Here is a 22,965-nt window from a genome sequence, read left to right on the forward strand (position 1 = left end):
ACTCGCTCTCTCTCTCTCTCTCACGAATGCACACACTCAGACTCTCTCTCTCTCTCTCTCTCTCTCTCACACGAATGCACACACTCAGACTCTCTCTGTCTGTCTCTCTCTCTCTTTCACGAATGCACACACTCAGACTCTCCCTCTGTCTCTCTCTCTCACGAATGCACACACTCAGACTCTCTCTCTCTCACGAATGCACACACTCAGACTCTCCCTCTGTCTCTCTCTCTCACGAATGCACACACTCAGACTCTCCCTCTGTCTCTCTTTCACAAATGCACACACTCAGACTCTCCCTCTGTCTCTCTCTCTCACGAATGCACACACTCAGACTCTCTCTCTCTCACGAATGCACACACTCAGACTCTCTCTCTCTGTCTCTCTGTCTCTCTCTCTCTCACACGAATGCACACACTCAGACTCGCTCTCTCTCTCTCTCTCACGAATGCACACACTCAGACTCGCTCTCTCTCTCTCTCTCTCTCTCACGAATGCACACACTCAGACTCGCTCTCTGTCTCTCTCTCTCACGAATGCACACACTCAGACTCTCTCTCTGTCTGTCTCTCTCTCTCACGAATGCACACACTCAGACTCTCCCTCTGTCTCTCTCTCTCTCTCGCGAATGCACACACTCAGACTCTCTCTGTCTGTTTCTCTCTCTCTCTCTCACGAATGCACACACTCAGACTCGCCCTCTCTCTCTCTCTCTCACGAATGCACACACTCAGACTCTCTCTGTCTGTCTCTCTCTCTCACGAATGCACACACTCAGACTCGCTCTCTCTCTCTCTCTCACGAATGCACACACTCAGACTCTCTCTGTCTGTCTCTCTCTGTCTCTCTCTCACGAATGCACACACTCAGACTCTCTCTCTGTCTCTCTCTCACGAATGCACACACTCAGACTCTCTCTCTCTGTCTCTCTCTCTCTCACGAATGCACACACTCAGACTCTCCCTCTCTCTCTCCCTCTCACGAATGCACACACTCAGACTCTCTCTCTCTGTCTCTTTGTCTCTCTCTCTCTCTCACGAATGCACACACTCAGACTCTTTCTCTGTCTCTCTCTCTCTCTCACGAACGCACACACTCAGACTCTCTCTCTGTCTCTCTCTCTCATGAATGCACACACTCAGACTCTCTCTCTGTCTCTCTCTCACGAATGCACACACTCAGACTCTCTCTCTGTCTCTCTCTCTCTGTCTCTCTCTCTCATGAATGCACACACTCAGGCTCTCTCTCTGTCTCTCTCTCTCTCTCACGAATGCACACACTCAGACTCTTTCTCTGTCTCTCTCTCTCTCTCACGAACGCACACACTCAGACTCTCTCTCTGTCTCTCTCTCTCACGAATGCACACACTCAGACTCTCTCTCTGTCTCTCTCTCTGTCTCTCTCTCTCTCACGAATGCACACACTCAGACTCTCTCTCCCTCCCTCACACAAATGCACACACTCAGACTCTCTCTCTGTCTCTGTTTCTCTCGCGAATGCACACACTCAGGCTCTCTCTCTGTCTCTCTCTCTCTCTCACGAATGCACGCACTCAGACTCTCTCTCTGTCTCTCTCTCTCTCTCACGAACGCACACACTCAGACTCTCTCTCTGTCTCTCTCTCTCACGAATGCACACACTCAGACTCTCTCTCTGTCTCTCTCTCTGTCTCTCTCTCTCTGTCTCTCTCTCTCTCTCATGAATGCACACACTCAGACTCTCTCTGTCTCTCTCTCTCTGTCTCTCTCTCTCTCTCACGAAAGCACACACTCAGACTCTCTCTCTCTTTCACGAATACACACACTCAGACTCTCTCTCTCTCTCTCTCTCACACGAATGCACACACTCAGACTCGCTCTCTCTCACTCTCTCACGAATGCACACACTCAGACTCTCTCTCTCTCTCTCTCTCTCTCACGAATGCACACACTCAGACTCTCTCTCTCTCTCTCTCATGAATGCACACACTCAGACTCTCTCTCTCACTCTCTCACGAATGCACACACTCAGACTGGCTCTCTCTCTCTCTCTCACGAATGCACACACTCAGACTCTCTCTCTCTCTCACGAATGCACACACTCAGACTCTCTCTCTCTCTCTCTCTCACGAATGCACACACTCAGACTCTCTCTCTCTCTCTCACGAATGCACACACTCAGACTCTCTCTCTCTCTCTCTCTCACGAATGCACACACTCAGACTCCCTCTCTGTCTCTCTCTCACGAATGCACACACTCAGACTCTCTTTCTCTCTCTCACAAATGCACACACTCAGACTGGCTCTCTCTCTCTCTCTCACGAAATCACACACTCAGACTCTCTCTCTCTCTCACACGAATGCACACACTCAGACTCTCTCTCTCTCTCTCTCACAAATGCACACACTCAGACTCTCTTTCTCTCTCTCACAAATGCACACACTCAGACTCGCTCTCTCTCTCTCTCTCACGAATGCACACACTCAGACTCCCTCTCTGTCTCTCTCTCACGAATGCACACACTCAGACTCTCTCTCTCTCTCTCTCTCTCTCACGAATGCACACACTCAGACTCTCTCTCCCTCACACGAATGCACACACTCAGACTATCTGTCTCTCTCTCTCATGAATGCACACACTCAGACTCCCTCTCTCTCTCTTTCACACGAATACACGCACTCAGACTCTCTCTCTGTCTCTCTCTGTCTCTCTCTCTCTCTCTCACGAATGCATACACTCAGACTCTCCCTCTGTCTCTGTCTTTGTCTCTTTCACACGAATACACACACTCAGACTCTCCCTCTGTCTCTCTCTCTCTCACACGAATACACACACTTAGACTCTCCCTCTCCCTCTGTCTCTCTCTCTCTCTCTCTCACACGAATGCACACACTCAGACTCTCTCTCTCTCTCTCTCACGAATGCACACACTCAGACTCTCTCTCTCTCTCACATGAATGCACGCACTCAGTCTCTCTGTCTGTCTTTCTCTTTTTCACGAATGCACACACTCAGACTCTTTCTGTCTGTCTCTCTCTGTCTCTCTCTCACGAATGCACACACTCAGACTCTCTCTCTGTCTCTCTCTCACGAATGCACACACTCAGACTCTCTCTCTCTGTCTCTCTCTCTCTCACGAATGCACACACTCAGACTCTCCCTCTCTCTCTCCCTCACACGAATGCACACACTCAGACTCTCTCTCTCTGTCTCTTTGTCTCTCTCTCTCTCTCACGAATGCACACACTCAGACTCTTTCTCTGTCTCTCTCTCTCTCTCGCGAATGCACACACTCAGACTCTCTCTCTCTGTCTCTCTCTCTCTCTCACGAATGCACATACTCAGACTCTCTCTCTGTCTCTCTCTCTCTCTCGCGAATGCACACACTCAGACTCTTTCTCTGTCTCTCTCCCTCTCTCTCGCGAATGCACACACTCAGACTCTCCCTCTGTCTCTCTCTCTCTCGCGAATGCACACACTCAGACTCTCCCTCTGTCTCTCTCTCTCGCAAATGCACACACTCAGACTCTCTCTCTCTCTCTCTCTTTTTCACGAATGCACACACTCAGACTCTCTCTTTGTCTGTCTCTCTCTCTCTCTCTTTCACACATGCCCACACTCCAAGTCTCTCCCTCTCTGGGCTAGCCACTCGATCTCTGGGACCATTACACACCAGAAATGGAGTCACTGCTGAAGGGGCTGCTGGAACCAGTCGTGGACCAGAGGCTGGGATGTTCCAAGAAGGGGTAGGTATCCCCCAGTGTCCAGATATCTCCCTGAGAGAGAGAGAGGGGACTGAGAGACACCAGTCAGTGTACAGATATCTCCCTGAGAGAGAGAGAGGGGACTGAGAGACAAGTCAGTGTACAGATATCTCCCTGAGAGAGAGGGGAACTGAGATACACCAGTCAGTGTACAGATATCTCCTGAGAGAGAGAGAGGGGGACTGAGATTCACCAGTCAGTGTACAGATATCTCCCAGAGAGAGAGAGAGAGGACTGAGAGACACCAGTCAGTGTACAGATATCTCCCTGAGAGCGAGAGGGGACTGAGAGACACCAGTCAGTGTACAGATATCTCCCTGAGAGAGAGAGGGAGGGGACTGAGAGACACCAGTCAGTGTACAGATATCTCCCTGAGAGAGAGAGGGGACTGAGAGACACCAGTCAGTGTACAGATATCTCCCTGAGAACAAGAGGGGACTGAGAGACACCATTCAGTGTACAGATATCTCCCTGAGAGAGAGAGAGGGGACTGAGAGACACCAGTCAGTGTACAGATATCTCCCTGAGAGAGAGGGAGGGGACTGAGATTCACCAGTCAGTGTACAGATATCTCCTTGAGAGAGAGAGGGGACTGAGAAACACCAGTCAGTGTACAGATATCTCCCTGAGGGAGAGAGAGGACTGAGAGACACCAGTCAGTGTACAGATATCTCCCTGAGAGAGAGAGAGGGGACTGAGAGACACCAGTCAGTGGACAGATATCTCCCTGAGAGAGAGAGAGGGGACTGAGAGACACCATTCAGTGTACAGATATCTCCCAGAGAGAGAGAGAGACGATTGAGAGACACCAGTCAGTGTACAGATATCTCCCTGAGAGAGAGGGGACTGAGAGACACCAGTCAGTGTACAGATATCTCCCTGAGAGAGAGAGAGAGAGAGAGGGGACTGACAGACACTAGTCAGTGGACAGATATCTCCCTGAGAGAGAGAGGGGACTGAGAGACACCATTCAGTGTACAGATATCTCCCAGAGACAGAGAGAGAGAGAGAGGATTGAGAGACACCAGTCAGTGTACAGATATCTCCCAGAGAGAGAGAGGACTGAGAGACACCAGTCAGTGTACAGATATCTCCCTGAGAGAGAGAGGGGACTGAGAGACACCAGTCAGTGGACAGATATCTCCCTGAGAGAGAGAGGGGACTGAGAGACACCATTCAGTGTACAGATATCTCCCAGAGAGAGAGAGAGAGGATTGAGAGACACCAGTCAGTGTACAGATATCTCCCTGAGAGAGAGAGAGGACTGAGAGACACCAGTCAGTGTACAGATATCTCCCAGAGAGAGAGAGAGAGGACTGAGAGACACCAGTCAGTGTACAGATATCTCCCTGAGAGAGAGAGGGGACTGAGAGACACTAGTCAGAGGACAGATATCTCCCTGAGAGAGAGAGGGGACTGAGAGACACCATTCAGTGTACAGATATCTCCCTGAGAGAGAGGGGACTGAGAGACACGAGTCAGTGTACAGATATCTCCCTGAGAGAGAGAGAGAGGGGACTGAGAGACACCAGTCAGTGTACAGATATCTCCCTGAGAGAGAGAGAGGGGGGACTGAGAGACACCAGTCAGTGCACAGATATCCTGAGAGAGAGAGAGAGAGGGGACTGAGAGACACCAATCAGTGTACAGATATCTCCCTGAGAGAGAGAGAGAGAGAGGGGACTGAGAGACACTAGTCAGTGTACAGATATCTCCCTGAGAGAGAGGGGACTGAGAGACACCAGTCAGTGTACAGATATCTCCCTGAGAACAAGAGGGGACTGAGAGACACCATTCAGTGTACAGATATCTCCCTGAGAGAGAGCGGGGGGACTGAGAGACACCAGTCAGTGCACAGATATCTCCCTGAGAGAGAGGGGTCAGCGAGACACCAGTCAGTGTACAGATATCTCCCTGAGAGAGAGGGGACTGAGAGACACCAGTCAGTGTACAGATATCTCCCTGAGAGAGAGAGAGAGGGGACTGAGAGACACCAGTCAGTGTACAGATATCTCCCTGAGAGAGAGCGGGGGGACTGAGAGACACCAGTCAGTGCACAGATATCTCCCTGAGAGAGAGGGGTCAGCGAGACACCAGTCAGTGTACAGATATCTCCCTGAGAGAGAGAGAGAGAAAGGGACTGAGAGACACTAGTCAGTGCACAGATATCTCCCTGAGAGAGAGAGAGAGGGGACTGAGAGACACCAGTCAGTGTACAGATATCTCCCTGAGAGAGGGAGAGGGGGGACTGAGAGAAACCAGTCAGTGTACAGATATCTCCCTGAGAGAGAGAGAGAGGGGACTGAGAGACACCAGTCAGTGTACAGATATCTCCCTGAGAGAGAGGGGACTGAGAGACACCAGTCAGTGTACAGATATCTCCCTGAGAGAGAGAGGAAGGACTGAGAGACACCAGTCAGTGTACAGATATCTCCCTGAGAGAGAGAGAGAGGGGACTGAGAGACACCAGTCAGTGTACAGATATCTCCCTGAGAGAGAGAGGGGACTGAGAGACACCAGTCAGTGTACAGATATCACCCTGAGAGAGAGAGGGGACTGGCAGACACCAGTCAGTGGACAGATATCTCCCTGAGAGAGAGAGGGGACTGAGAGACACCAGTCAGTGTACAGATATCTCCCTGAGAGAGAGGGGACTGAGAGACACCAGTCAGTGTACAGATATCTCCCTGAGAGAGAGAGGGAGGACTGAGAGACACCAGTCAGTGTACAGATATCTCCCTGAGAGAGAGAGAGAGGGGACTGAGAGACACCAGTCAGTGTACAGATATCTCCCTGAGAGAGAGAGGGGACTGAGAGACACCAGTCAGTGTACAGATATCACCCTGAGAGAGAGAGGGGACTGAGAGACACCAGTCAGTGGACAGATATCTCCCTGAGAGAGAGAGGGGACTGAGAGACACCAGTCAGTGTACAGATATCTCCCTGAGAGAGAGAGAGAAGGGACTGAGAGACACCAGTCAGTGTACAGATATCTCCCTGAGAGAGAGAGGGGACTGAGAGACACCAGTCAGTGTACAGATATCTCCCTGAGAGAGAGAGAGAGGGGACTGAGAGACACCAGTCAGTGTACAGATATCTCCCTGAGAGAGAGAGGGGGGACTGAGAGACACCAGTCAGTGTACAGATATCTCCCTGAGAGAGAGAGGGGACTGAGAGACACCAGTCAGTGTACAGATATCTCCCTGAGGGAGAGAGAGGGGACTGAGAGACACCAGTCAGTATACAGATATCTCCCTGAGAGAGAGGGGACTGAGAGACACGAGTCAGTGTACAGATATCTCCCTGAGAGAGAGAGAGAGGGGACTGAGAGACACCATTCAGTGTACAGATATCTCCCTGAGAGAGAGGGGACTGAGATACACCAGTCAGTGTACAGATATCTCCCTGAGAGCGAGGGGTCTGAGAGACACCAGTCAGTGTACAGATATCTCCCTGAGAGAGAGAGAGAGGGGACTGAGAGACACCAGTCAGTGTACAGATATCTCCCTGAGAGAGAGAGAGAGAGGGGACTGAGAGACACCAGTCAGTGTACAGATATCTCCCGGAGAGAGAGAGCGGGGGGACTGAGAGACACCAGTCAGTGTAGAGATATCTCCCTGAGAGAGAGAGAAAGGGACTGAGAGACACTAGTCAGTGTACAGATATCTCCCTGAGAGAGAGAGAGGGGACTGAGAGACACCAGTCAGTGTACAGATATCTCCCTGAGAGAGAGGGGTCTGAGAGACACCAGTCAGTGCACAGATATCTCCCTGAGAGAGAGAGAGAGAGAGGGGACTGACAGACACTAGTCAGTGTACAGATATCTCCCTGAGAGAGAGAGAGAGAGGGGACTGAGAGATACCAGTCAGTGTACAGATATCTCCCTGAGAGAGAGAGAGAGAGGGGACTGAGAGACACCAGTCAGTGTACAGATATCTCCCTGAGATAGAGAGGAGACTGAGAGACACCAGTCAGTGTACAGATATCTCCCTGAGAGAGAGAGGGGACTGAGAGACACCATTCAGTGTACAGATATCTCCCTGAGAGAGAGGGGACTGAGAGACACGAGTCAGTGTACAGATATCTCCCTGAGAGAGAGAGAGAGGGGACTGAGAGACACCAGTCAGTGTACAGATATCTCCCTGAGAGAGAGAGAGGGGGGACTGAGAGACACCAGTCAGTGCACAGATATCCTGAGAGAGAGAGAGAGAGGGGACTGAGAGACACCAATCAGTGTACAGATATCTCCCTGAGAGAGAGAGAGAGAGAGGGGACTGAGAGACACCAGTCAGTGTACAGATATCTCCCTGAGATAGAGAGGAGACTGAGAGACACCAGTCAGTGTACAGATATCTCCCTGAGAGAGAGGGGACTGAGAGACCCCAGTCAGTGTACAGATATCTCCCTGAGAGAGAGAGAGGGGACTGAGAGACCCCAGTCAGTGTACAGATATCTCCCTGAGAGAGAGAGGGGGGACTGAGAGACACCAGTCAGTGTACAGATATCTCCCTGAGAGAGAGAGAGGGGACTGAGAGACACCAGTCAGTGTACAGATATCTCCCTGAGAGAGAGAGAGGGGACTGAGAGACCCCAGTCAGTGTACAGATATCTCCCTGAGAGAGAGAGGGGGGACTGAGAGACACCAGTCAGTGTACAGATATCTCCCTGAGAGAGAGAGGGGGGACTGAGAGACACCAGTCAGTGTACAGATATCTCCCTGAGAGAGAGAGAGGGGACTGAGAGACACCAGTCAGTGTACAGATATCTCCCTGAGAGAGAGAGAGGGGACTGAGACACCAGTCAGTGTACAGATATCTCCCTGAGAGAGAGGGGGGACTGAGAGACACCAGTCAGTGTACAGATATCTCCCTGAGAGAGAGAGAGAGAGGGGACTGAGAGACACCAGTCAGTGTACAGATATCTCCCTGAGAGAGAGAGAGAGAGGGGACTGAGAGACACCAGTCAGTGTACAGATATCTCCCTGAGAGAGAGAGAGAGAGGGGACTGAGAGACACCAGTCAGTGTACAGATATCTCCCTGAGAGAGAGAGAGGGGACTGAGAGACACCAGTCAGTGCACAGATATCTCCCTGAGAGAGAGAGGGGGGACTGAGAGACACCTGTCAGTGTACAGATATCTCCCTGAGAGAGAGGGGACTTAGAGACACCAGTCAGTGTACAGATATCTCCCTGAGAGAGAGGGGACTTAGAGACACCAGTCAGTGTACAGATATCTCCCTGAGAGAGAGGGGACTTAGAGACACCAGTCAGTGTACAGATATCTCCCTGAGAGAGAGAGGGGGGACTGAGGGACACCAGTCAGTGTACAGATATCTCCCTGAGAGAGAGAGAGGGGGGACTGAGGGACACCAGTCAGTGTACAGATATCTCCCTGAGAGAGAGAGGGGACTGAGAGACACCAGTCAGTGTACAGATATCTCCCTGAGAGAGAGAGAGAGGGGACTGAGATACACCAGTCAGTGTACAGATATCTCCCTGAGAGAGAGAGGGGACTGAGAGACACCAGTCAGTGTACAGATATCTCCCTGAGAGAGAGAGGGGACTGAGAGACACCAGTCAGTGTACAGATATCTCCCTGAGAGAGAGAGGGGACTGAGAGACACCAGTCAGTGTACAGATATCTCCCTGAGAGAGAGGGGGGGGCCAGCATATTTTGGTGTGCTTGGTGCAGTTTGGCTGAGCTGTGAACAGTGTGTTTAATCTGCTGTGTTGCAGGGCTTTGGAATTGAAATCGCACCCATTCTTCACCAACGTGAACTGGCACAGGGTCTTCGTACAGGAGGTACATCTCCCTCAGGAAACCATCGGGAATCCCTTCACACCCCATCCGACTGATGTCTCCGCCTGGGCCAAACTGCCAGTTTGGTATCAGGGAATTACTATGCACAGTTCCAGTCTCTATATCCCTCAGTTAGACCCACACTGAGAGCACTGTGCACAGTTCCGGTCTCTATATCCCTCAGTCAGACCCACACTGGGAGCACTGTGCACAGTTCCAGTCTCTATATCCCTCAGTTAGACCCACACTGAGAGCACTGTGCACAGTTCCACTCTCTATATCCCTCAGTTAGACCCACACTGGGAGCACTGTGCACAGTTCCGGTCTCTATATCCCTCAGTTAGACCCATACTGGGGGCACTGTACATAGTTCCGGTCTCTATATCCCTCGGTTAGACCCACACTGGGAGCACTGTGCACAGTTCCGGTCTCTATATCCCTCAGTTAGACCCACACTGGGAGCACTGTGCACAGTTCCGGTCTCTATATCCCTCAGTCAGACCCACACTGGGAGCACTGTGCACAGTTCCGGTCTCTATATCCCTCAGTTAGACCCACACTGGGAGCACTGTGCACAGTTCCGGTCTCTATATCCCTCAGTCAGACCCAGACTGGGAGCACTGTGCAAAGATCCGGTCTCGATATCCCTCAGTTAGACCCACACTGGGGGCACTGTGCACAGTTCCGGTCTCTATATCCCTCAGTTAGACCCACACTGGGAGCACTGTGCACAGTTCCGGTCTCTATATCCCTCAGTTAGACCCACACTGGGAGCACTGTGCACAGTTCCAGTCTCTATATCCCTCAGTCAGACCCACACTGGGAGCACTGTGCACAGTTCCGGTCTCTATATCCCTCAGTTAGACCCACACTGGGAGCACTGTGCACAGTTCCAGTCTCTATATCCCCCAGTTCGACCCACACTGGGAGCACTGTGCACAGTTCCAGTCTCTATATCCCTCAGTTAGACCCACACTGGGAGCACTGTGCACAGTTCCCGTCTCTATATCCCTCAGTTAGACCCACACTGGGAGCACTGTGCACAGTTCCGGTCTCTATATCCCTCAGTTAGACCCACACTGGGAGCACTGTGCACAGTTCCGGTCTCTATATCCCTCAGTCAGACCCACACTGGGAGCACTGTGCACAGTTCCGGTCTCTATATCCCTCAGTTAGACCCACACTGGGAGCACTGTGCACAGTTCCGGTCTCTATATCCCTCAGTCAGACCCACACTGGGAGCACTGTGCACAGTTCCGGTCTCTATATCCCTCAGTTAGACCCACACTGTGAGCACTGTGCACAGTTCCAGTCTCTATATCCCTCAGTTAGACCCACACTGGGAGCACTGTGCACAGTTCCAGTCTCTATATCCCTCAGTTAGACCCACACTGGGAGCACTGTGCACAGTTCCAGTCTCTATATCCCTCAGTTAGACCCACACTGGGAGCACTGTGCACAGTTCCGGTCTCTATATCCCTCAGTTAGACCCACACTGGGAGCACTGTGCACAGTTCCACTCTCTATATCCCTCAGTTAGACCCACACTGGGAGCACTGTGCACAGTTCCGGTCTCTATATCCCTCAGTTAGACCCACTCTGGGAGCACTGTTTCAGTTCCAGTCTCTATATCCCTCAGTTAGACCCACACTGGGAGCACTGTGCACAGTTCCGGTCTCTATATCCATCAGTCACACCCACACTGGGAGCACTGTGCACAGTTCCAGCTTCTATTTACCTCAGTTAGAGCCACGCTTAGAGCACTGTGCACAGTTCCAGTCTCTATATCCCTCAGTTAGACCCGCACTGTGAGCACTGCACAGTTCCGGTCTCCATATCCCTCAGTTAGACCCACACTGGGAGCACTGTGCACAGTTCCAGTCTCTGTATCCCTCAGTTAGACCCGCACTGTGAGCACTGCACAGTTCCGGTGTCTATATCCCTCAGTTAGACCCACACTGGGAGCATTGTGCAGCGTTCCGGTCTCTATATCCCTCATTTAGACCCACTCTGGGAGCACTGTGCACAGTTCCGGTCTCTATATCCCTCATTTAGACCCACTCTGGGAGCACTGTGCACAGTTCCGGTCTCTATATCCCTCAGTTAGACCCACACTGGGTGCACTGTGGACAGTTCCCGTCTCTATATCCCTCAGTTAGACCCACACTGGGAGCACTGTGCACAGTTCCGGTCTCTATACACCTCAGTTAGACTCACACAGTGAGCACTGTGTACAGTTCCTGTCTCTATATCCGTCAGTTAGACCCACACTGGGAGCACTGTGCACAGTTCCGGTCTCTATATCCCTCAGTTAGACCCACACTGTGAGCACTCTGTCCAGTTCCGGTCTCTATATCCCTCAGTCAGACCCACTCTGGGAGCACTGTGTCTCTATATCCCTCAGTTAGTCCCACACTGGGAGCACTGTGCACAGTTCCGGTCTCTATATCCCTCAGTTAGACCCACACTGGGAGCACTGTGCACAGTTCCCGTCCCTATATCCCTCAGTTAGACCCACACTGGGAGCACTGTGCACAGTTCCGGTCTCTATATCCCTCAGTTAGACCCACACTGGGAGCCCTGTGCACAGTTCCGGTCTCTATATCCCTCAGTTAGACCCACACTGGGAGCACTGTGCACAGTTCCGGTCTCTATATCCCTCAGTCAGACCAACACTGGGAGCACTGTGCACAGTTCCAGTCTCTATATACCTCAGTTAGACCCACACTGTGAGCACTGTGCACAGTTCCGGTCTCAATATCCCTCAGTAGACCCACAGTGTGAGCACTGTGCTATGTTCCAGTCTCTATATCCCTCAGTTAGACCCACACTGGGAGCACTGTGCACAGTTCCGGTCTCTATATCCCTCAGTTAGACCCACACTGGGATCACTGTGCACAGTTCCGGTCTCTATATCCCTCAGCTAGACCCACACTGGGAGCACTGTGCACAGTTCCGGTCTCTATATCCCTCAGTTAGACCCACACTGGGATCACTGTGCACAGTTCCGGTCTCTATATCCCTCAGCTAGACCCACACTGGGAGCACTGTGCACAGTTCCGGTCTCTATATCCCTCAGTTAGACCCACACTGGGATCACTGTGCACAGTTCCGGTCTCTATATCCCTCAGCTAGACCCACACTGGGAGCACTGTGCACAGTTCCGGTCTGAATATCCCTCAGCTAGACCCACACTGGGAGCACTGTGCACACTTCCGGTCTGAATATCCCTCAGTAGACCCACACTGTGAGCACTGTGCACAGTTCCGGTCTCAATATCCCTCAGTAGACCCACACTGGGAGCACTGTGCACAGTTCCGGTATCTGTATCCCACAGTCAGACCCACACAGGGAGCACTGTGCACAGTTCCCGTCCCTATATCCCTCAGTTAGACCCACACTGGGAGCACTGTGCACAGTTCCAGTCTCTATATCCCTCAGTTAGACCCACACTCTGTGCACTGTGCACAGTTCCAGTCTCTATATCCCTCAGTCAGACCCACACTGGGAGCACAGTGCACAGTTCCAGTCTCTATATACCTCAGTTAGACCCATACTGTGAGCACTGTGCACAGTTCCGGTCTCAATATCCCTCAGTAGACCCACAGTGTGAGCACTGTGCTATGTTCCAGTCTCTATATCCCTCAGTTAGACCCACACTGGGAGCACTGTGCACAGTTCCGGTCTCTATATCCCTCAGTTAGACCCACACTGGGATCACTGTGCACAGTTCCGGTCTCTATATCCCTCAGCTAGACCCACACTGGGAGCACTGTGCACAGTTCCGGTCTCTATATCCCTCAGTTAGACCCACACTGGGATCACTGTGCACAGTTCCGGTCTCTATATCCCTCAGCTAGACCCACACTGGGAGCACTGTGCACAGTTCCGGTCTCTATATCCCTCAGTTAGACCCACACTGGGATCACTGTGCACAGTTCCGGTCTCTATATCCCTCAGCTAGACCCACACTGGGAGCACTGTGCACAGTTCCGGTCTCTATATCCGTCAGTCAGACCAACACTGGGAGCACTGTGCACAGTTCCAGTCTCTATATACCTCAGTTAGACCCACACTGTGAGCACTGTGCACAGTTCCGGTCTCAATATCCCTCAGTAGACCCACAGTGTGAGCACTGTGCTATGTTCCAGTCTCTATATCCCTCAGTTAGACCCACACTGGGAGCACTGTGCACAGTTCCGGTCTCTATATCCCTCAGTTAGACCCACACTGGGATCACTGTGCACAGTTCCGGTCTCTATATCCCTCAGCTAGACCCACACTGGGAGCACTGTGCACAGTTCCGGTCTCTATATCCCTCAGTTAGACCCACACTGGGATCACTGTGCACAGTTCCGGTCTCTATATCCCTCAGCTAGACCCACACTGGGAGCACTGTGCACAGTTCCGGTCTGAATATCCCTCAGCTAGACCCACACTGGGAGCACTGTGCACACTTCCGGTCTGAATATCCCTCAGTAGACCCACACTGTGAGCACTGTGCACAGTTCCGGTCTCAATATCCCTCAGTAGACCCACACTGGGAGCACTGTGCACAGTTCCGGTATCTGTATCCCACAGTCAGACCCACACAGGGAGCACTGTGCACAGTTCCCGTCCCTATATCCCTCAGTTAGACCCACACTGGGAGCACTGTGCACAGTTCCAGTCTCTATATCCCTCAGTTAGACCCACACTCTGTACACTGTGCACAGTTCCAGTCTCTATATCCCTCAGTCAGACCCACACTGGGAGCACAGTGCACAGTTCCCGTCTCTATAACCCTCAGTTCGACCCACACTGGGAGCACTGTGCACAGTTCCAGTCTCTATATCCCTCAGTTAGACCCACACTGGGAGCACTGTGCACAGTTCCGGTCTCTATATCCCTCAGACCCACTCTGGGAGCACTGTGCACAGTTCCAGTCTCTATATCCCTCAGTTAGACCCACACTGGGAGCCCTGTGCACAGTTCCAGTCTCTATATCCCTCAGTTAGACCCACACTGGGAGCCCTGTGCACAGTTCCAGTCTCTATATCCCTCAGTTAGACCCACACTGGGAACATTGAGGGTTGGAATCAGAGTGAGAAAGGGCTGTAAACATTTACATAACAAGAAAAATTCACAAATGCCCTGAGTATCTTTGAGTCTGTCCCATAGGGAGGGGGTGCAGTGGCTGGAGGGGGTTACAGAGATAGGGAGGGGGTGTAGGTGCTGGAGGGGGTTACAGAGATAGGGAGGGGGTGTAGAGGCTGGAGGGGATTACAGAGATAGGGAGGGGGTGTAGAGGCTGGAGGGGATTACAGAGATAGGTAGGGGGTGGAGGGGGTACAGCGATAGGGAGGGGATGTAGGGGGTTACAGAGGGAGTGATGATGAGGTGGAGGCCGGCGTCCAGCTCACTAACCCAGTCTGTGCTGTCTGTTACAGTACTCTCCCCCACTTATTCCACCTCGGGAATCTGTGCTGGACACCAGCCTGCACTCTGAGCACATCGATGGCACACAAGTCTCGGTAATAAACATCGTGTGAATCTGTGTAACTGTGAGTGAGACACACTCTCGCTGTGCTGTGTGACTGTGAGTGAGACACACTCTCTCTGTGCTGTGTGACTGTGAGTGAGACACACTCTCTCTGTGCTGTGTAACTGTGAGTGAGACACACTCTCTCTGTGCTGTGTGACGGTGAGTGAGACACACTCTCTCTGTGCTGTGTAACTGTGAGTGAGACACACTCTCTCTGTGCTGTGTGACTGTGAGTGAGACACACTCTCTCTGTGCTGTGTGACTGTGAGTGAGACACACTCTCTGTGCTGTGTGACTGTGAGTGAGACACACTCTCTCTGTGCTGTGTAACTGTGAGTGAGACACACTCTCTCTGTGCTGTGTGACTGTGAGTGAGACACACTCTCTCTGTGCTGTGTGACTGTGAGTGAGACACACTCTCTCTGTGCTGTGTGACTGTGAGTGAGACACACTCTCTCTGTGCTGTGTGACTGTGAGTGAGACACACTCTCTGTGCTGTGTGACTGTGAGTGAGACACACTCTCTCTGTGCTGTGTAACTGTGAGTGAGACACACTCTCTCTGTGCTGTGTGACTGTGAGTGAGACACACTCTCTCTGTGCTGTGTAACTGTGAGTGAGACACACTCTCTGTGCTGTGTAACTGTGAGTGAGACACACTCTGTGCTGTGTAACTGTGAGTGAGACACACTCTCTCTGTGCTGTGTGACTGTGAGTGAGACACACTCTCTCTGTGCTGTGTGACTGTGAGTGAGACACACTCTCTCTGTGCTGTGTAACTGTGAGTGAGACACACTCTCTGTGCTGTGTGACTGTGAGTGAGACACACTCTCTCTGTGCTGTGTAACTGTGAGTGAGACACACTCTCTCTGTGCTGTGTGACTGTGAGTGAGACACACTCTCTCTGTGCTGTGTGACTGTGAGTGAGACACACTCTCTCTGTGCTGTGTGACTGTGAGTGAGACACACTCTCTCTGTGCTGTGTGACTGTGAGTGAGACACACTCTCTGTGCTGTGTGACTGTGAGTGAGACACACTCTCTCTGTGCTGTGTAACTGTGAGTGAGACACACTCTCTCTGTGCTGTGTGACTGTGAGTGAGACACACTCTCTCTGTGCTGTGTAACTGTGAGTGAGACACACTCTCTGTGCTGTGTAACTGTGAGTGAGACACACTCTGTGCTGTGTAACTGTGAGTGAGACACACTCTCTCTGTGCTGTGTGACTGTGAGTGAGACACACTCTCTCTGTGCTGTGTGACTGTGAGTGAGACACACTCTCTCTGTGCTGTGTGACTGTGAGTGAGACACACTCTCTCTGTGCTGTGTAACTGTGAGTGAGACACACTCTCTCTGTGCTGTGTGACTGTGAGTGAGACACACTCTCTCTGTGCTGTGTGACTGTGAGTGAGACACACTCTCTGTGCTGTGTGACTGTGAGTGAGACACACTCTCTCTGTGCTGTGTAACTGTGAGTGAGACACACTCTCTCTGTGCTGTGTGACTGTGAGTGAGACACACTCTCTCTGTGCTGTGTAACTGTGAGTGAGACACACTCTCTGTGCTGTGTAACTGTGAGTGAGACACACTCTGTGCTGTGTAACTGTGAGTGAGACACACTCTCTCTGTGCTGTGTGACTGTGAGTGAGACACACTCTCTCTGTGCTGTGTGACTGTGAGTGAGACACACTCTCTCTGTGCTGTGTGACTGTGAGTGAGACACACTCTCTCTGTGCTGTGTAACTGTGAGTGACACACACTCTCTGTGCTGTGTAACTGTGAGTGAGACACACTCTCTCTGTGCTGTGTGAATGTGAGTGAGACACACTCTCTCTGTGCTGTGTAACTGTGAGTGACACCCACTCTCTCTGTGCTGTGTAACGGTGAGTGAGACACACTCTCTGTGCTGTGTAAGTGTGAGTGAGTCACACTCTCTCTGTGCTGTGTAACTGTGAGTGAGACACTCTCTCTGTGCTGTGTGACTGTGAGTGAGACACACTCTCTCTGTGCTGTGTAAGTGTGAGTGAGTCACACTCTCTCTGTGTTGTGTAACTGTGAGTGAGACACACTCTCTCTGTGCTGTGTACCTGTGAGTGAGACACACTCTCTCTGTGCTGTGTGACTGTGAGTGAGACACACTCTCTCTGCTGTGTGACTGTGAGTGACACACACTCTCTCTGTGCTGTGTGACTGTGAGTGAGACACTCTCTCTGTGCTGTGTAACTGTGAGTGAGACACACTCTCTCTGTGCTGTGTAACTTTGAGTGAGACACACTCTCTCTGAGCTGTGTGACTGTGAATGAGACACACTCTCTCTGTGCTGTGTGACTGTGAGTGAGACACACTCTCTCTGTGCTGTGTAACTGTGAGTGAGACACACTCTCTCTGTGCTGTGTGACTGTGAGTGAGACACACTCTCTCTGTGCTGTGTAACTGTGAGTGAGACACACTCTCTCTGTGCTGTGTAACTGTGAGTGAGACACACTCTCTCTGTGCTGTGTGACTGTGAGTGAGACACACTCTCTCTGTGCTGTGTGACTGTGAGTGAGACACACTCTCTCTGTGCTGTGTAACTGTGAGTGAGACACACTGTCTCTCTCTGCTGTGTAACTGTGAGTGAGACACACTCTCTCTGTGTTGTGTGACTGTGAGTGAGTCACACTCTCTCTCTGCTGTGTAACTGTGAGTGAGACACACTCTCTCTGTGCTGTGTGACTGTGAGTGAGACACTCTCTGTGCTGTCTAACTGTGAGTGAGACACACTCTCTCTGTGCTGTGTAACTGTGAGTGAGACACACTCTCTCTGTGCTGTGTAACTGTGAGTGAGACACACTCTCTCTGTGTTGTGTAACTGTGAGTGAGCCACACTCTCTCTGTGCTGTGTGACTGTGAGTGAGACACAGTCTCTCTGTGCTGTGTGACTGTGAGTGAGACACACTCTCTCTGTGCTGTGTGACTGTGAGTGAGACACACTCTCTCTGTGCTGTGTGACTGTGAGTGAGACACACTCTCTCTGTGCTGTGTGACTGTGAGTGAGACACACTCTCTCTGTGCTGTGTGACTGTGAGTGAGACACACTCTCTCTGTGCTGTCTAACTGTGAGTGAGACACACTCTCTCTGTGCTGTGTGACTGTGAGTGATCTACACTCTCTCTGTGCTGTGTAACTGTGAGTGAGACACACTCTCTCTGTGCTGTGTGACTGTGAGTGAGACACACTCTCTCTGTGCTGTGTGACTGTGAGTGAGACACACTCTCTCTGTGCTGTGTGACTGTGAGTGAGACACACTCTCTCTGTGCTGTGTGACTGTGAGTGAGACACACTCTCTCTGTGCTGTGTGACTGTGAGTGAGACACACTCTCTCTGTGCTGTGTAAGTGTGAGTGAGTCACACTCTCTCTGTGTTGTGTAACTGTGAGTGAGACACACTCTCTCTGTGCTGTGTACCTGTGAGTGAGACACACTCTCTCTGTGCTGTGTGACTGTGAGTGAGACACACTCTCTCTGTGCTGTGTGACTGTGAGTGACACACACTCTCTCTGTGCTGTGTGACTGTGAGTGAGACACTCTCTCTGTGCTGTGTAACTGTGAGTGAGACACACTCTCTCTGTGCTGTGTAACTTTGAGTGAGACACACTCTCTCTGAGCTGTGTGACTGTGAATGAGACACACTCACTCTGTGCTGTGTGACTGTGAGTGAGACACACTCTCTGTGCTGTGTGACTGTGAGTGAGACACACTCTCTCTGTGCTGTGTAACTGTGAGTGAGACACACTCTCTCTGTGCTGTGTGACTGTGAGTGATCTACACTCTCTCTGTGCTGTGTAACTGTGAGTGAGACACACTCTCTCTGTGCTGTATAACTTTGAGTGAGACACACTCTCTCTGTGCTGTGTAACTGTGAGTGAGACACACTCTCTCTGTGCTGTGTAACTGTGAGTGAGACACACTCTCTCTGTGCTGTGTGACTGTGAGTGAGACACACTCTCTGTGCTGTGTAACTGTGAGTGAGACACACTCTGTGCTGTGTAACTGTGAGTGAGACACACTCTCTCTGTGATGTGTGACTGTGAGTGAGACACACTCTCTCTGTGCTGTGTGACTGTGAGTGAGACACACTCTCTCTGTGCTGTGTAACTGTGAGTGAGACACACTCTCTCTGTGCTGTGTAACTATGAGTGAGACACACTCTCTCAGTGCTGTGTGACTGTGAGTGAGACACACTCTCTCTGTGCTGTGTGACTGTGAGTGAGACACACTCTCTCTGTGCTGTCTAACTGTGAGTGAGACACACTCTCTCTGTGCTGTGTGACTGTGAGTGATCTACACTCTCTCTGTGCTGTGTAACTGTGAGTGAGACACACTCTCTCTGTGCTGTGTGACTGTGAGTGAGACACACTCTCTCTGTGCTGTGTGACTGTGAGTGAGACACACTCTCTCTGTGCTGTGTGACTGTGAGTGAGACACACTCTCTCTGTGCTGTGTGACTGTGAGTGAGACACACTCTCTCTGTGCTGTGTGACTGTGAGTGAGACACACTCTCTCTGTGCTGTGTAAGTGTGAGTGAGTCACACTCTCTCTGTGCTGTGTGACTGTGAGTGAGACACACTCTCTCTGTGCTGTGTGACTGTGAGTGAGACACACTCTCTCTGTGCTGTGTAACTGTGAGTGAGACACACTCTCTCTGTGCTGTGTAACTGTGAGTGAGACACACTCTCTCTGTGCTGTGTACCTGTGAGTGAGACACACACTCTCTGTGCTGTGTGACTGTGAGTGAGACACACTCTCTCTGTGCTGTGTGACTGTGAGTGACACACACTCTCTCTGTGCTGTGTGACTGTGAGTGAGACACTCTCTCTGTGCTGTGTGACTGTGAGTGAGACACACTCTCTCTGTGCTGTGTAACTTTGAGTGAGACACACTCTCTCTGAGCTGTGTGACTGTGAATGAGACACACTCTCTCTGTGCTGTGTGACTGTGAGTGAGACACACTCTCTGTGCTGTGTGACTGTGAGTGAGACACACTCTCTCTGTGCTGTGTAACTGTGAGTGAGACACACTCTCTCTGTGCTGTGTGACTGTGAGTGATCTACACTCTCTCTGTGCTGTGTAACTGTGAGTGAGACACACTCTCTCTGTGCTGTGTGACTGTGAGTGAGACACACTCTCTCTGTGCTGTGTGACTGTGAGTGAGACATACTCTCTCTCTGCTGTGTGACTGTGAGTGAGACACACTCTCTCTGTGCTGTGTGACTGTGAGTGAGACACACTCTCTCTGTGCTGTGTGACTGTGAGTGAGACACACTCTCTCTGTGCTGTGTAAGTGTGAGTGAGTCACACTCTCTCTGTGTTGTGTAACTGTGAGTGAGACACACTCTCTCTGTGCTGTGTACCTGTGAGTGAGACACACTCTCTCTGTGCTGTGTGACTGTGAGTGAGACACACTCTCTCTGTGCTGTGTGACTGTGAGTGACACACACTCTCTCTGTGCTGTGTGACTGTGAGTGAGACACTCTCTCTGTGCTGTGTGACTGTGAGTGAGACACACTCTCTCTGTGCTGTGTAACTGTGAGTGAGACACACTCTCTCTGTGCTGTGTATCTGTGAGTGAGACACACTCTCTCTGTGCTGTGTAACAGTGAGTGAGACACACTCTCTCTGTGCTGTGTGACTTTGAGTGAGACACACACTCTGTGCTGTGTAACTGTGAGTGAGACACACTCTGTGCTGTGTAACTGTGAGTGAGACACACTCTCTCTGTGCTGTGTGACTGTGAGTGAGACACACTCTCTCTGTGCTGTGTGACTGTGAGTGAGACACACTCTCTCTGTGCTGTGTAACTGTGAGTGAGACACACTCTCTCTGTGCTGTGTAACTGTGAGTGAGACACACTCTCTCTGTGCTGTGTAACTGTGAGTGACACACACTCTCTGTGCTGTGTAACTGTGAGTGAGACACACTCTCTCTGTGCTGTGTGAATGTGAGTGAGACACACTCTCTCTGTGCTGTGTAACTGTGAGTGAGACACACTCTCTGTGCTGTGTAAGTGTGAGTGAGTCACACTCTCTCTGTGCTGTGTAACTGTGAGTGAGACACTCTCTCTGTGCTGTGTAACTGTGTGTGAGACACACTCACTCTGTGCTGTGTAACTGTGAGTGAGGCACACTCTCTCTGTGCTGTGTGACTGTGAGTGACACCCACTCTCTCTGTGCTGTGTGACTGTGAGTGACACCCACTCTCTCTGTGCTGTGTAACGGTGAGTGAGACACACTCTCTGTGCCGTGTAAGTGTGAATGAGACACACTCTCTCTGTGCTGTGTGACTGTGAGTGAGACACACTCTCTCTGTGTTGTGTAACTGTGAGTGAGCCACACTCTCTCTGTGCTGTGTGGCTGTGAGTGAGACACACTCTCTCTGTGCTGTGTAAGTGTGAGTGAGTCACACTCTCTCTGTGTTGTGTAACTGTGAGTGAGACACACTCTCTCTGTGCTGTGTACCTGTGAGTGAGACACACTCTCTCTGTGCTGTGTGACTGTGAGTGAGACACACTCTCTCTGTGCTGTGTGACTGTGAGTGACACACACTCTCTCTGTGCTGTGTGACTGTGAGTGAGACACTCTCTCTGTACTGTGTAACTGTGAGTGAGACACACTCTCTCTGTGCTGTGTAACTTTGAGTGAGACACACTCTCTCTGAGCTGTGTGACTGTGAATGAGACACACTCTCTCTGTGCTGTGTGACTGTGAGTGAGACACACTCTCTGTGCTGTGTGACTGTGAGTGAGACACACTCTCTCTGTGCTGTGTAACTGTCAGTGAGACACACTCTCTCTGTGCTGTGTAACTGTGAGTGAGACACACTCTCTCTGTGCTGTGTAACTGTGAGTGAGACACACTCTCTCTGTGCTGTCTGACTGTGAGTGAGACACACTCTCTGTGCTGTGTAACTGTGAGTGAGACACACTCTGTGCTGTGTAACTGTGAGTGAGACACACTCTCTCTGTGCTGTGTGACTGTGAGTGAGACACACTCTCTCTGTGCTGTGTAACTGTGAGTGAGACACACTCTCTCTGTGCTGTGTAACTCTGTGTGAGACACACTCCCTCTGTGCTGTGTAACTGTGAGTGAGACACACTCTCTCTGTGCTGTGTGACTGTGAGTGAGACACACTCTCTCTGTGCTGTGTGACTGTGAGTGAGACACACTCTCTCTGTGCTGTGTAACTGTGAGTGAGACACACTCTCTCTGTGCTGTGTGACTGTGAGTGAGACACACTCTCTCTGTGCTGTGTGACTGTGAGTGAGACACACTCTCTCTGTGCTGTGTGACTGTGAGTGAGACACACTCTCTCTGTGCTGTGTGACTGTGAGTGAGACACACTCTCTCTGTGCTGTCTAACTGTGAGTGAGACACACTCTCTCTGTGCTGTGTGACTGTGAGTGATCTACACTCTCTCTGTGCTGTGTGACTGTGAGTGAGACACACTCTCTCTGTGCTGTGTGACTGTGAGTGAGACACACTCTCTCTGTGCTGTGTGACTGTGAGTGAGACACACTCTCTCTGTGCTGTGTGACTGTGAGTGAGACACACTCTCTCTGTGCTGTGTGACTGTGAGTGAGACACACTCTCTCTGTGCTGTGTGGCTGTGAGTGAGACACACTCTCTCTGTGCTGTGTAAGTGTGAGTGAGTCACACTCTCTCTGTGTTGTGTAACTGTGAGTGAGACACACTCTCTCTGTGCTGTGTACCTGTGAGTGAGACACACTCTCTCTGTGCTGTGTGACTGTGAGTGAGACACACTCTCTCTGTGCTGTGTGACTGTGAGTGACACACACTCTCTCTGTGCTGTGTGACTGTGAGTGAGACACTCTCTCTGTACTGTGTAACTGTGAGTGAGACACACTC

The 22,965-nt window shown here is 51.3% G+C and overlaps 1 protein-coding gene across 1 annotated transcript in view; it reads left to right on the plus strand.

Annotated features, from left to right (window-relative positions):
• Nucleotides 1-3,604: 3,604 nt before the first annotated feature.
• LOC148134086 (G protein-coupled receptor kinase 2-like) overlaps nucleotides 3,605-22,965 on the plus strand; it is a gene marked incomplete at its 3' end in the record, with an annotated part of 79,845 nt that continues 60,484 nt past the window's right edge. Inside the window, exons 1-3 of the mRNA XM_087985693.1 lie at nucleotides 3,605-3,725; nucleotides 9,479-9,545; nucleotides 14,972-15,055. Of these exons, the coding sequence (XP_087841819.1) occupies nucleotides 3,658-3,725; nucleotides 9,479-9,545; nucleotides 14,972-15,055 (219 nt within the window). The remainder of the gene's footprint in view (nucleotides 3,726-9,478; nucleotides 9,546-14,971; nucleotides 15,056-22,965) is intronic.

This window comes from Chiloscyllium plagiosum, unplaced genomic scaffold (assembly GCF_037043375.1).
Source record: "Chiloscyllium plagiosum isolate Xiang-an unplaced genomic scaffold, Cpla_swu_hap1 HiC_scaffold_99, whole genome shotgun sequence".
In the NCBI taxonomy this organism is placed as follows: Eukaryota; Metazoa; Chordata; class Chondrichthyes; order Orectolobiformes; family Hemiscylliidae; genus Chiloscyllium; species Chiloscyllium plagiosum.